We start from the raw sequence: 13,892 nt of genomic DNA on the forward strand, positions 1-13,892 counted from the left end.
GCCCCCCCCTAGATACGCCACTGGGCTTGGGAGATGAATAACTTTCATCGAATGGTAGGGTTTATTGGCTTGTAAGCAATGTCACTCCCAAGAGTGTACACCTATATTCATTCACCCACAAGACATCCCATTTGTCAATGCACAATTCTTACCTGTTCTCCGTGCAGGTATCAAGACAAGTACAGGGCCATGCGTCGCCTCAAGCCTGACCCCTGGATCCCTCCGGAGAAGGTGCCCCGGGCTCTGACCACCAGCGCCTCGGCCTGTCGCCGCCTCATGCGCAAGGCCGAGCTGATGGGCTTCACCTTGGACAGCATGCGGGTGGCCAGCACCAGGCACAAGGAGAGGCAGGACGTGAGCCGAAAGTGGCACATCCCACCGGCCTTCTCCGCCGAGTTTGTCAACTACTGCATAGGTCAGCTGGCAGATGATGTAATAAAATGCACTCTAACTATAAAAAACATGGCTGTAACAAAATTCTTGTCACAACACAGTACCTCGGATCCCAAAATTGTCAACTGTATATCTTAACTAAGAAAATTGGATTCCAATGGGATTAGCAAAGAAAATGGGATTCCAACAAAAAAAAAGTAATACAATGGGTTTCCATCCCAATGGAATCCCATTTTCTTTGCTCAGTTTTTCACTTACAAATTATATACATTTCTTGTCAGTTTCCCTTTGTTTGCATTTATCTCTATGTCTTCATACAGTTTACTGTCAGGCTATATCGAAATTTCGATACAACGAAAAAAATCAGTTGGTCGGGAGGACTTCATTATAATGGGAGTGCACTGCATTAGCTCTTTCTTGTATATCAGACAGTTTGGAAAACTGTAATGTGTTCTCTTTTTATGTGAAACATGTACAGTGTGGACTGTAAGAATTAGGTGGAGCAAGTGGTGATAAGTCACATCTATCAGTTGTAGGAATGCTAGTTTATAGGTACATGGTCAAAAATTCAGAGGTGCATACACCTGCCCTTTTTGTACTGATTTTATGTTCCTATATATAACAGTAAAAACAATTACAGCCTGCAATGTGACAATAAAAGGATTCTCAGAAATGCAAGGATCTCCCACTCATTCCTCCCCCCCCCCCCCATGCCTAGCTTTAAATTGAGTTATCTTATTGTATTAAAGGTGGCCTTCAAGCTAAAGAAAACTTCTTTCTGTATTGTTTTTTTTTCTTTAAAAACACTTGCCAATGAAATATCTGTAGCATGGCTGTGATTCCTGCAAAGAGAAAACATTAGATAACATTTGGTATTAGCAGAAGTTAGTGAGTATGTAAGGTCCATGTATGCCTTCTCTCCGTGCATTTTGATATTGCCCATAAATCAAATAATTGCTGCTTCTGGATTATTGGGTTCATGGAATTGAAACTGTTAACCCGTTGAAGACCAGTCTGAAGTATACTCTGGCAGGTATCTATGAAATATGTGAGTTATAGCAAAATGAGCCCATCCTCTTTGGGTTAAGGGGACTTTTGCTGCAGGATGGAAGTGCTGCAGAATGCAAAGTTTAGTGGCTGTGCTTGAACAACCTACCGTCCCATCTCTTAGCCCTTTTGCACCAACAAGAGATACAAAATGCTGAGGAAACAGAAATGTTTAGGCACCTTCTCCTCATTTGTCCAGCCTGTGGATTTCATCCTTGCATAATATGCAAAAAACATTAGATAAGACTAGTGTACCATTTTGGCAGACTATGTGAATTGTTGATTTTGTTGAATACTAAGCAATTAGTGGCAGTTCTGACAAACTGATGTCCAGTTGGGAATACAACATGCAGGACTACCAGCAGTACAGTTAACCTTCAGATTTCACATGGCTGTGAGCTAAGTTCAAAGTCAAAATTTTGAATTACTGTTTGAAATCTATATATTTCTGTAAACGTGTATTCATGGACATATTCATGGACCTCATTACTGTGGTTCCAGAGTTTATGATACGTAAAATCATGACTCATAGAAGGGTTACTTGAGCGAGTATGATTACCTGCGAGTCATATACTTTCAGCGACACAGGGAATTTAGAGCAGCCCTCCATTTCCAGATAGTGCCTAAAAGCATTGGCCGCAGCTCAGTCTATTTGAGTCTTGTTTTCCATCTGTGAAGTGGATATCTTTAGCCATTGCGTATGCTTGAGGAAAGATTGAGGTAGGGTAAATCATTGACTTCTACCAACATAATTTGACCTGCCCCCAGACCGAGACGAGAGAATGAAGACACTGAAGACGAAGCTAAATGACCTCATGAAGCAGAGCAATGAGCTACAAGCACAGGAGGGTCGTCTCCGCCGAAAGTATGATGAGGTGAGTGAGTCTGGCACAAGACTTCATTGGAATCATCTCTAGTTGACTTGATCTAAGTCAGTGATAAGCTCAGATATGTGAATGCTTGCGGATGGATTGCCCATGATAAGACTGCTCATCTCACCTGTGTCCATTCCATTCATTCTGTTGCCATAGTTTTGATTCGTTCTGTGTGTCATCAGTTGCCTGCTTATTTAAGCAATGTATTTTTTTTTTCATTATTTACTTTTTGTGACAACTTTGTGGCTTGCCAGTTGCATCTGCATATTTTTACAGTCAATGTTAATCCCTTGTTTTCCTCACAAAGTTACAAAAGGGACTTTATTATGAGTAAGACACTGCACATTTATTTCATAAAGTGTGATATTTACATCAAGCTATTAAATAGGGTTTATCATAAGTTTGTAATAACAACTATTCTAGGAAGCATTGTTTAATATGGAGGCTAAATTATTAACGACAAAAAGTGGCTTTAATAGTGTTTTTTATGTCCAGACCTAAAGCAGGAAAGCAGAATATTCTGAAAACACATAGCTGTCCTGTTTGCCTACAGGGAATGACTGCTTCTATGTTTTTTACACCTTTCCTCCAGTAATTTAAATTGTTATTATACACAAATGTGTTCCATCTGTACGCTGTAGGTATCCATATCTCTACAATTTTTTTGTAGAGGTGTACTGTTTTATTATCCTTTCACTTCTTTGATATGTCTTTCTCATTCAACCATCGCACTGTTCGTCCACGTAGCTCTCCTCAGAAGTTGGGAAGCAGCGACTAGTTCAGTCCGAGAATCGAAGCAGCATCGAAGCCATCTGGAAGGCCCTGAGCTGCGTGGCGGGCAAGAAGCTAAAGCTGCCCAGTGTGCTCAGCCCACCCCGCATCAGGAAGACGCCCAGCAAGAAGGAGGAGAAGGAGGAGATCAAGTCCCCTACCGTCATTCATCTGTAAGTCTTCTCCCAGAGTTTGCAACACCCACATATTCATTCACATGTTTGAAGTCCCGCCCCCACCAGTTAGCCTTCAGTGAGCCATACTGGAACATTTGGACGCATCTATCAAAATGCTACAAAGTGTACATGTATTTTGTGTTATCATTCATGAAAGTCACTCATTTAGCATGTAGTGCTTTCTGCCCTCGGAACTACCGAGAATTGGTTTGGGGAGGCAAGCGCTATGGGAATATAGTTGAAAGATAGTGTGTGGCTTCTACTATACCGTTTTATGAGCAGCTACACACCGAGCGAGAGGCGGAGGGACAGGGGAATGTCAAGTCAGGGATTGTGTCCTCGTCGTCCAGTCTGTGTCTTGGGTCTGTCTGTCTCCTCTGTCTCTATTTTGCCCTCTAGGTGAACTTTCCTTGTGTGCGGCTGGTGCGTGTGTGCACGTTTGTTTGGGGGTTGTGCTGTCCGTCAGTCTGTGTTGGCACATACGCCGTTTACCGGGGTATGCGGACGTATGGCCAAGCTCATACTATAGTGTATGCACGGCTATGCACCAGTCGTACCGCCGCGCCGGTATTGGCTTGTGTTTTCCTGGTGGCAGATTTCTTATTGCTAACCATATATATACCTGGTGGGAGATATAGTCACCATCTGTACAACAAAACTGAGCGCCGAGCACAGAATTCAACCTGTCGTACTACAAGCATCCAGAGCCAGTCAGAGGTCAAGAGTATGATAGATGGACTTGACATCAAAGTGTTGCATGGCCCACATTTGACCTGAAGTGCTAACAGTTATTATGTTAATATTCCATGGTACATGTATATGGTGAAAAACCATGCAGTATAATGGTGAATTCGTTATACTTGGTATGTATTTAATGTGTTTGCTAGGCAAAATAATGATAGCGCACAAACAGAGGCACAAGAGTTGCATTATGTGATTGCCTCACCTTTCTTTTTTCTTTTTCTTTTTTAAACAGCTGTGGCATCTGTGAGCAGTCACATGACCAGCACCTGCTTGTGTTGTGCGACATCTGCAAGAAGTATTACCACATGGGTTGCCTCGATCCACCGCTCACACGCTTGCCCAAGAAGTCAGCCTTCAGCGTTTGGTGAGTGCCTGGTAATGCTAGATAGTGAGAGATTGGAAAAAGCAACTCAGATTTCATGAACTGATTCGAAGTCATACAGATGTTTAGGTGAAATAAGCTAAGCATGACATTAGCCTGGTCTTTTTCTCACAAACCAATAGTCAAAATTTGTGTGAGAAGAAATATTGCTCAAAATATGGCTACTACATCTGATTTTGTGGAAAACTACAATTACGCTATTCTACAGCAAAGAAATTGTGTGACCTTTACACAATGTCAAAGAAATGAATTTTCCTGATACTGTCATCTTGTGTGTGCTGCATGATGCTGTGATTACAGATATGTCAATATCAATTTCATGTGGTTGAAGCTATCGACTTCCTACTGCAAAACTAGAAATACTCGTGTGCAGTTTGATTTAGCAAATTTTGCGAGAGCCAAGATTCATGAAATAAAAATGCACAGAGAAGTTCTTGTGTACAGTATATGCAGTGAATGCCATTGGCAATTAGCGAAAAATGTCATATTACCAACATTTCTTGCTTTACAGTATCGTATTATGATATTTAGTGTATTGCGTTTGGCACCATTGATTATGCTGTTTGAATTGTGACATCTCTCAATATGTTGCATTGTAATAAAAGCAGGACAAAACAGCACACCAAAACTTACAAAATTGGATGGATTATTTTAGAGAATTTGACACTTTTTTTGTCTTGATGTGTTTACTAATAGTTAATCGTGGAAATATTTGATAGAATGGGACAGCAATAATGTGGCTTAGAGACAGATGAAAATCAGCATGGAAAGTGGATAGAGATCCTCACTTTGTGCCAAAGCAAGTAACAATTCATCCTTTTCTTGTCATGAGGATTTCAAATGTGGCATTCTTTTTACTTGCAGAAAAGGAGCTTGAATATCATGATTCTACTGCGAGAATAAGCCTATTTACAGTGTTTAATGTTAGACGCTGATAGTCAAATTTCCTTTTCTGGCGAAGTCTGAGGGAACCTGTCACTATTTGAGAGCAAAAGAGTGCCTTTAAAATAGGAAGAGAAAACTGCTCCTCGTGGATGAATTACATAATTATCATGATGCTATAAGAACCACTTGTCCATTTGCCATGGACAACTAAAACTCACCATTGGGCAAGTGAAATGAATGGACTCTTACCTGCATAAAATATTTGGCCTTTCCCCTTATACCAACATGGTCAAGTGGCAGAAAAGAATGTTTTGTAACACCCTGATTGCACATCTTGTGATAGATAGGAATGTGATGTAAATTCGTGACCACTGAGGAAAGGTCTTTTTCAAATTGATGCCGATTGCGGATTAGGTTGTCAGAAAAGAACTGGGCCCTGTTACATAAAACCCTTACCGCTGGACTTACCGCTCCTTTCTAGCAGTAAGTCTTCAAATCAGCGGTAAATTTTATAATCCTTGATGCAGATTGGCTGTGACGCCTAATTTTGACTGTAGTTACCATTGAAATTCAATAGTAAGTTTTATGCAATGGGCCCCTGGTGCGTGCTGTATTTTGCTAATGTATGTCAATCTCATTCTCGTTGTAGGCAATGCTCGGAGTGTGTGAGTAGCAGCAGCAGCGACGAAGGAGCGGCCGAGAACCCCAGGGAAGTGGAGGAGGAACCGCGTCGCAAACGGCGCATCATCAAAGAGCCCCTCAAATTCACGACACAGTTCCCTGACTTCCCTGTCAAGAAGGTGAGAAAGACCATCACCCCTGCAAACCCAACACCCCCCTCCCCCTTCTTTGAGGGTACTTCTAGGTCATGATTGATGTCTAACGTTGGAGTGTGAAAGTGGAACAGCACAAGATATCATATTCACTATAGAGTCCTTCCACTTCCCACTCCAAACTGAAAGTTGTACTGTGGAATATTAAGCTTCACTCTATCTGTCAGTGACAATTGCATCTTTTAATTGACAAGCTGAATCACATGGCCCTTCCAAATTAGTCGGGTATTAGAATAGTGGAACAAAATCGTGTGTTATTTTACTTCTTAACCTCGAACTCTATTAATTCTAGAGCCTACTGGTATTTGATTGAGGTTAGTGTTGTAATTAATTCATAATAGTTTGTAATTTCATGGAATATATGATAATTTTGACTCAAAACTAGCACAAATGTTACTGTGCATCACAAAACCAACAAAAAGTTGGACCTCTTGATTTTACATGAGGACTCAAAAAGATGAAATTGGTCAACCAAGTCAATCTTGAGATTTTCATGTTTTCTGAAAGAGCTTTTCTTCCTCTACATTATTCTTAAGTTTGAGATCAGTAAAAAAAATGGGAAAGTGTATTTTCAGCAGTTTTTCTGTATAAAATGATGCAGGCTACTTGGAGAAAAAAAAAGAAAGAACAAGAAGAAAGGGTGGATCTTTGCCAAGTCAGACATTCAAAATGAGAGGATGATATGAATGTGAGTGCATTATCAATTATTTCCTGCGAGCAGAGATTGAAGTATGGAGACTGATGTTTGTCATTTCTTGCAGGTTATAAAAGGCAGGGGAAAGGGAAAAGGTAGAGCACCCATCAAGAGAAAACTGGACACAAGTGACCAGGTATTTAACCCTCAAACACCTACAAGCTCCTGGCAATGTCATTGTCTACTTTTGTACTGGAAAAAAAAAATGACTGTATTACTTATTATTGACAGGTGAAGGTATTCCAAGGATATTTTGAACAAGGCAAATCAACACACCTTTCTGCACACTCACAGCCCACACACATACATATGCATGTACAAACACACAGATACAAGAGTGGTTGGCAGGTTGGTTAAGTTCTTGAAGAGTGAACTTTACTATATCTAACTGAAGAGCAATTATAACTATACTTGAACTTTCCATTCCACCCCTCCCCCTTCCTCATTCCCCCCTCCCCCTCCCTACACACCTCCACTTCCACAATGACAGTACAATACACAAAATGGTACACTCTAATTTTGTGAGTCACCTTTGAGTGATGAAAATAATGCGTGATTGAACACACAAAAACTGCAATGCGCAAAAATATCAATTTAAGACTCTTGCAACCCCCAAATTAACAACATGTGAAAAAGTCCAATCGGTGGCAATTTGGGAAAATATCTGCATGTGAAAATTTCAGCTGATACAGTAGTACTGTCCCTGTAGTGGTTGTTTTTGGTGCAAGCCCATTATGGGTATTGCCCGAATCTATTTTTAATTCTGTTGTGAGATCCACATATGGAACCTCACTAGTGTGAAGTGTGCAGTGTAATACATTTCCATGCAATGATAAAAATGTGTTAACGTGACCCTTACGTCAAATGCACTTGCTTGTAGGGTATGTGCTTACTGTTTAATCTGGTGGTACGTGAATACACCTGTAACAGCGATTCTAGACCTGTGTGTTTCCAATATAATGAAATCATAGAAGTATGCAATCTGTTCACTGATATCTCTTACAGAGATGAAAAAAGGCATATAATGCTAATGCCTCAAGGGAGATAGCAGTTTGCAACCAATGCTAGGCGGTCGTTTTTGTTTTGTCTTATTTCTGCAGTGTTTCAGTGCATGAATCTCCCTGTCTTTTGAGAACATGGCATGATTCTCTTTGTTCAGGGCAAATATATTATTATTGCATTGTCTGTATATTTATATTAACATATAATGAACATCTATTAATGGGATGTGCCCTAGTCGTTAAGTTGCTGATACCTTCTTGATTGATATTGATAGGAGAGATTCTGTAGGACACCTACAGCAGTAGCCTTTCCTTTGTGTCAAAGGACAATGGGAGAACAAAGGAATGAATCACATGGCTTGCCTTCTCCAACAACTGAACAAGCCAGAGTTGGTAAATGGGGAGCTTTTGAGTTGCTGCACGGACACTTGAGGCGACGCTTGCGCTGAACGTTCTCCTCTTCCCTGCGTTGTGCTGAAAATTAGCTTCAGATTACCCAGAGACACAATGTATAAAAAATAAAATGGCACCCCCATGTCATCGGTGCATCAAGTAGCTTTCTATGTCATGAACTGAGCGGATGTAAAAAAAAAGCCCAGAACGCGTAGTGAAATCTCAGGCGCGCGAGCTATAAATAGATCGGGTCTGATGCGCTATTCTGCGCATGCCCAGACCAGGTTTTTTCCCCTCAAAACGTCCCCGTCGTGAAAAAATGTAAAGTTCCCTATTGATATGTGAGTGAAGACAGAGATATGATTTGGATGAAAGCTTAGACAGGCTTGAGCTCCAGACAAGGAACTTTTAAAGACAGGAGTGTTTCCCTGGCAATCTCTTAAGCCTGCTGTATGATTTAGTCTGAAGCAACGAACGTCATCGTGAATGCGTAGTTGAGTCTATGAATAGTGATTGGGGAAAGGAATTCCATGATGGAGATAGAAGTCAGATTCAAGATGGAAATCAGACTGTTAGACTTTTCCAGTGCCCGAGAGCTTAAAGTGGTCATGTAATACTTTGCTGATATCTGTAGATGCTGTACCCTGACGTTCCTGGTATGTGTGTGGAAACAGCCTTGATTTCAATGTTATAATGAACATGGTGATAACAAAAAACCGTTTACAGCGAAATAAAAATTTAGGCCGCACCATTATCGGTGCTCTGATTTTGTTATTGTTCATTTGTGCGTTTACACTAAATTTCACTATAACAAGAAAGAAAATTGCCGGTCCTGAGGACTTCTAAAGTCACTGCATCGGGGCAAGTGTAGGTTCAGTTCATACCAGCAACTTGTCATGATACAAAGGGGGAGGGGGAGGGGCAATGCCTGTATGAGTTTGTAAATGATGACTCTGGCTGTTCCTGAGAGTGGGCAAGTTTTAAGCAGGTGGAAAAGACATAGGAAGTTGAGAGAAAAAGTGAAAAAAAGAGAGGAACAAAGAGGGTGATGGGGAGAAAGAAACAAAAATTCAATGTTATGATTTGATGATAGTTTAGCCTAACATGTTTGCTATAATATAACGGTTGCCTGTTTGTAAGTCTGGTGGAACCTGCAGTAAATTTTTCCCTTTCATATTCTATGAAAAAAAGTCTGAATTTTCCTTTCTCCCGTGTCATTTCAATATGGCTTAGCAATTCAATTTGGACAGAGAGGGACTTTTCAATTATAGAGTGGGCAGACTCCAGACTCTGCTTTTCGACTCGTGTGATTTACTCCTCATATCTGGCCTAGTTTTTTAAGATTATAGCAAATGCCTTTGATAGGTGTATCACCACTTCATAATTTTCAAATCAAGACTAAGATGTCATCATATCTCCCGTATTCAGTGCATGGTAAAGTCTGCTTAAGACTCCAGGTGATGTAGGATGAATATCTAGTCCTTAGATCCTGTGTGAAAGACTAGTAATTATTCATTCCTCAGGTTTGGCCAATCTTTGTCAGGATTTAGATACTCAATCATCACCCAAATTCTTTGAATATTGAATTTGATTTATGCTCGTTCACATCTAGGAAAGAAGCATTTTTGTCGCTGCCGTTACAGCAAAACGTCTACCCGAGTTTACCATCAGTATAGCAGACATGCAATTTCTTTTACCATAAAGTTGTAGTTTATGCATTTGTTGGTACACGAGTTGCTCTGTATAATTACTTTAAGATCATATTGATAGTGTGAGTGTGTGAGGGAATTGGTGATTGCCTTGTTTGTATGAAAATTAATGGAGGTTATTGCCAGAATAGTAGTTACTTGTTCGTGGAGTTGTGCTGAATTAGCTTAAGTGGTTGTCTCATTGGGATGGAGATTAGCTGGATACCTGGTGGTGGTTTGAGTCTCCTTAGTTTTGGAGATGTCTCTGCCATTTGGGAGATGTCGTGGTGACCTCTCTGCGACCTTTGGAGGAATACCTTGTCACCTGAGTTTTAGACAACTCTGAAGTCGCCATGGAGTCGCCTTCTTGGTGAGAGGACTAGCCTTCTTTTATTCCTCTGCCACAAAGTGTCAACAGAGGCATTATTTGTCTTCGGAGACGCACTATTCAGGATGACTGATCAGTCAGGTCATTATCGGCAAGGTGACGTATGCCCTTGAGATTCTTTTTCTTGTGTATAGTATCTGATTACCTTCCGAATTTTAAAGTTTTATCAAGTTATGGGATGAGCATTTCTTGTCACCCTGATGGCAAATGATCCAGCAAAACTTGGAACCACTTTGAAATCTTTGAAGGCTTCTGTGGTGGTAGAACGTTGGGTGGTAGAAGGCTTCACGGTGCACCACATATTCTTTCTGGAGATGTCTTTCCTATTTCATTTTCTTGCAGGTGTTTCCAGGCAGACGTCCTTATGATATGTGTAATTTGTCAAGGGAAGAGTAGACACAAGAATATGAGGCAGAATTGTCTATGCTGTCTTTGTGTAAATCAGGGGTGACAATATTGTGGGGTTCTTTGTTTGTGAAGATGAGTGGAATTTATTGCCAGAATTTTTCTTTGTATTTGAAGAGTTGTGCTGAATATGCTTGTAATGGCATTTCCCGTGTGAAATTCTAATTCGTTTTTTTTTTTTTAATTATTATTTACCCATATGCAAAGGTCAGAATTTAACAACTTAAAGCAGTTCTCTGGTACTGTAGTGACAAACTTCTCTACGAAGGAGAGAGTGTAGCAGTGGAATGAAATGTGGTGTAAGATATAATATGCGACCACAGTTGACTCCCGTTACATCGAAGTCCTCAGGACCGCCAATTTTCTTTCGTAATATCGAAATTTTGTTATAATCAAACAAATAAAGATTAAAAAACATAGAGCGGATAATGTTGCAGCCTGAATTTTTACTTCATTGTAACCGGATTTTAGATATAACCATGTTCGTTATAACGAGAGTGCACTGTATGTGTTTGCCTTTAATTGAATTTGTATATTGCTTGGAATACTCATTCACAGACACCTCCAACCATCAGGAAGGGAAGGAAATCAAGATGAAAATTACCTTGCTGCTGAGGACCGGATGAGAAATCAAGGGCAAAATGTGTATTGTACACTCTGTGATATTTACTGTGTTCGAAATTTTGTGTTTGAGGAAACTCATTATTTTCACCTGTAAAAATAACTTTGCACTAAATGTCAAGTTATTGTCATGGTATGTTCTCCCTGCAGAGGGCATACATGTACTGTTAGATTCCAGTCTAGTCTTAATGTCCCTTTATCTGTGCAGCCTCTGTGTAGATGTATCTTCTGAGAATGTACCATTCCAGTCTGTACAGAATAGTGCACTGTACGTGCAGGGAGAAATGTGGAGAGCAGGTATAATTATGCATGCCTAGACCAACCCTTTGATGTGGAGAACTGGCATCTCAAAAAGAAGAAGATGGTTTATGAAGAGAATAGCGAACTCAAATAAAAGTAAAAGCCTTGGAAGTCAGTGCTGCTAGTTTTCCACAAGGATACATGTATGAATTGCAAGTAATACTTAAGTGTGCTAGCAGCATGTGAATATGGACTCAGCTCCACCAATTTCACCAACTGTGTTAAAAAGACTGTCCCTTTAAATAGAGTGAAAAATTGTCATGAATAGATTCACCTGTTTTGTCAGTTTAAATCTTGTTTTTAATCTCCTGTGTTCTTCTCTCTCTCTCTCTCTCTCTCTCATCTCTCCATCTCTCACCCATCTCTCTTGTATTTTCTTTTACAATTTCATTTCTGTTGTATGTCTTCTTGTGTGTATGATGATTTTCTTGGTTATCTGTTTCTAGACCATAGACTATTTTGTCAGTTTATTGGTAGATTGGTGATTTTCCTCTCTCTTTTTGATAATGAGCGTCAAAATAATGGTTTGCATAATTCTATGCAAGTAGAATTTTGTGTGTTTAAATCTTTGGATTTCTGATGTCAGATTGTTTTGTATTGTTGGATGTGTTTGTTTGTTTGTTTTGTTTTGTTTTTGTTTTTGTTTTTTGTTTTTTAATTTGGGGGGTATTTTTGTTTAAAAAAAAATGTTTTCACTGTACATGGTTAGATGCCCATAAAGTAAATGTTATTTCTTCATTTCTTTTCTTGCCATTGTTTTCATATACACCTACTCCATTTGCTCAATCATGTGTGTCAGTGAATTATTGTTCACAGAGAGGTATTGAAAGTCCATGACAGCCCTGATTATTGGTTTAAGGAAAAATATTCAAACAAGCAAAAGGAGGTTCTTGTTGTTCCAAACTACATAAGAGTGTGATTTGGGGAAATCACAAGGAGTAGAAATAAATGCTGTAAGTTTTTATTATGTTGATTAATTACTAGTAAGTATTATTTATATATATATATTTTTTTTTTTTGGATGGAGATCTCCCATCACAATTATGAATACCTAGAGAAAAACTTTACATGACATGAATGTGCATCGTATTTCAACAAAATGACTCTACTCGCAAACTTTGATAGCATTGATTTTTTCCATGTTTTTTTTTTATCATTTTTGCAAATGAAAATAAAATATGTGAGTAAAGTACTGTATAAGTGGTTATTTTTGCGAGGGTTTAATTTTCGTGAATTTTGCGAATCACAGTTGGATCGCGAATTGAACAACACGGGAAAATGTCTAGTGTATAGAGTAACAATACATGCAAGATAGTGTTGGTGTCAATTCACGAAATCAACATCTCGCGAAAATGTCTGTCACCTTCTAATCCGCGAAAATGTTTGTACGCAAAAATAACAGCTTATACAGTATTCAGGTTATGTGATTCCATGATTGATACGTTTGAATGTGTGCACCTGCCAGAGTTACATGCAATGTACTTCATTTCATTTAATTCCTGCTTGCATCAGGATCAAGAGTATGCAGGAACTTTTATAAGCACAAACAAGAAAAATTTGCAAAGACACTCAATAAGAGTAAAACGTAGTCAATCAATTTAGTTTTGCGATTTGTTTTTGGTAATTTAGTCAGTGTAGTCACACAGTCAATGAAATTAGTAATCTTTTGCTCCAAGTAAGTTTGATACCAAGGCATGAGATACTCTTAAACAGCATCTTGTGTGTGATGAACAACAGTGTGAGGTACTCAATAATACATTATGTCAAAAAATTTACAGTGGTATCTTCCACAACAATTTACATTAAAAGTAGTGAATCAATCCAAACACAATTTCAGAGTATGAAACTATAGCTCATGGCCCACATCTTGCAGAAAACCCCATTCAATTTGCTTTAGTGTTCAAAGAGAAATGAGGATTTTTGTAGAGCATGTCAGGAATCCCTTCCCTCCAAGTTCTGTCTATTGTGTTTACACATTTATATGCAGTTCCAAGAGCATGCAAGTGCTAAACTTGGAAGAATCAGACTCGTGACATGCTTTACAACAATCCACATTTCTTTGTCATTGTTTAACCAAATTGAATGGGATTTTCTGCAAAATAGAGCGACGATGTTATATTCTAAGACCCTGAAGTAGCATTTAGACGGTTTACTCATATTAGGTGTTATCAATGCAAAAATTTGATTATAATTTCTTTTTAGGACATACTGTATTCTTTTGCACTGTAATAGGAGGAAATAAAAAACAAACAAACTGGATTCCTGTTTGAACACCCTCCGAAGCTGCCATCAAATC

At 39.3% G+C, this 13,892-nt stretch overlaps 1 protein-coding gene across 1 annotated transcript in view; it reads left to right on the forward strand.

Annotated features, from left to right (window-relative positions):
- LOC139710350 (PHD finger protein 14-like) overlaps nucleotides 1–11,337 on the forward strand; it is a 32,500-nt gene extending 21,163 nt beyond the window's left edge. Inside the window, exons 13-19 of the mRNA XM_071622277.1 lie at nucleotides 168–415; nucleotides 2,209–2,315; nucleotides 3,063–3,259; nucleotides 4,239–4,370; nucleotides 5,923–6,073; nucleotides 6,868–6,936; nucleotides 11,234–11,337. Coding sequence (XP_071478378.1) covers nucleotides 168–415; nucleotides 2,209–2,315; nucleotides 3,063–3,259; nucleotides 4,239–4,370; nucleotides 5,923–6,073; nucleotides 6,868–6,936; nucleotides 11,234–11,272 — 943 coding nt within the window. The 3' untranslated portion in view covers nucleotides 11,273–11,337. The remainder of the gene's footprint in view (nucleotides 1–167; nucleotides 416–2,208; nucleotides 2,316–3,062; nucleotides 3,260–4,238; nucleotides 4,371–5,922; nucleotides 6,074–6,867; nucleotides 6,937–11,233) is intronic.
- The last annotated feature ends 2,555 nt before the right edge of the window (nucleotides 11,338–13,892 follow it).

Source organism: Diadema antillarum, unplaced genomic scaffold (assembly GCF_040938485.1).
Source record: "Diadema antillarum isolate AM-2024a unplaced genomic scaffold, OU_Dant_1.0 scf00000038, whole genome shotgun sequence".
In the NCBI taxonomy this organism is placed as follows: domain Eukaryota; kingdom Metazoa; phylum Echinodermata; class Echinoidea; order Diadematoida; family Diadematidae; genus Diadema; species Diadema antillarum.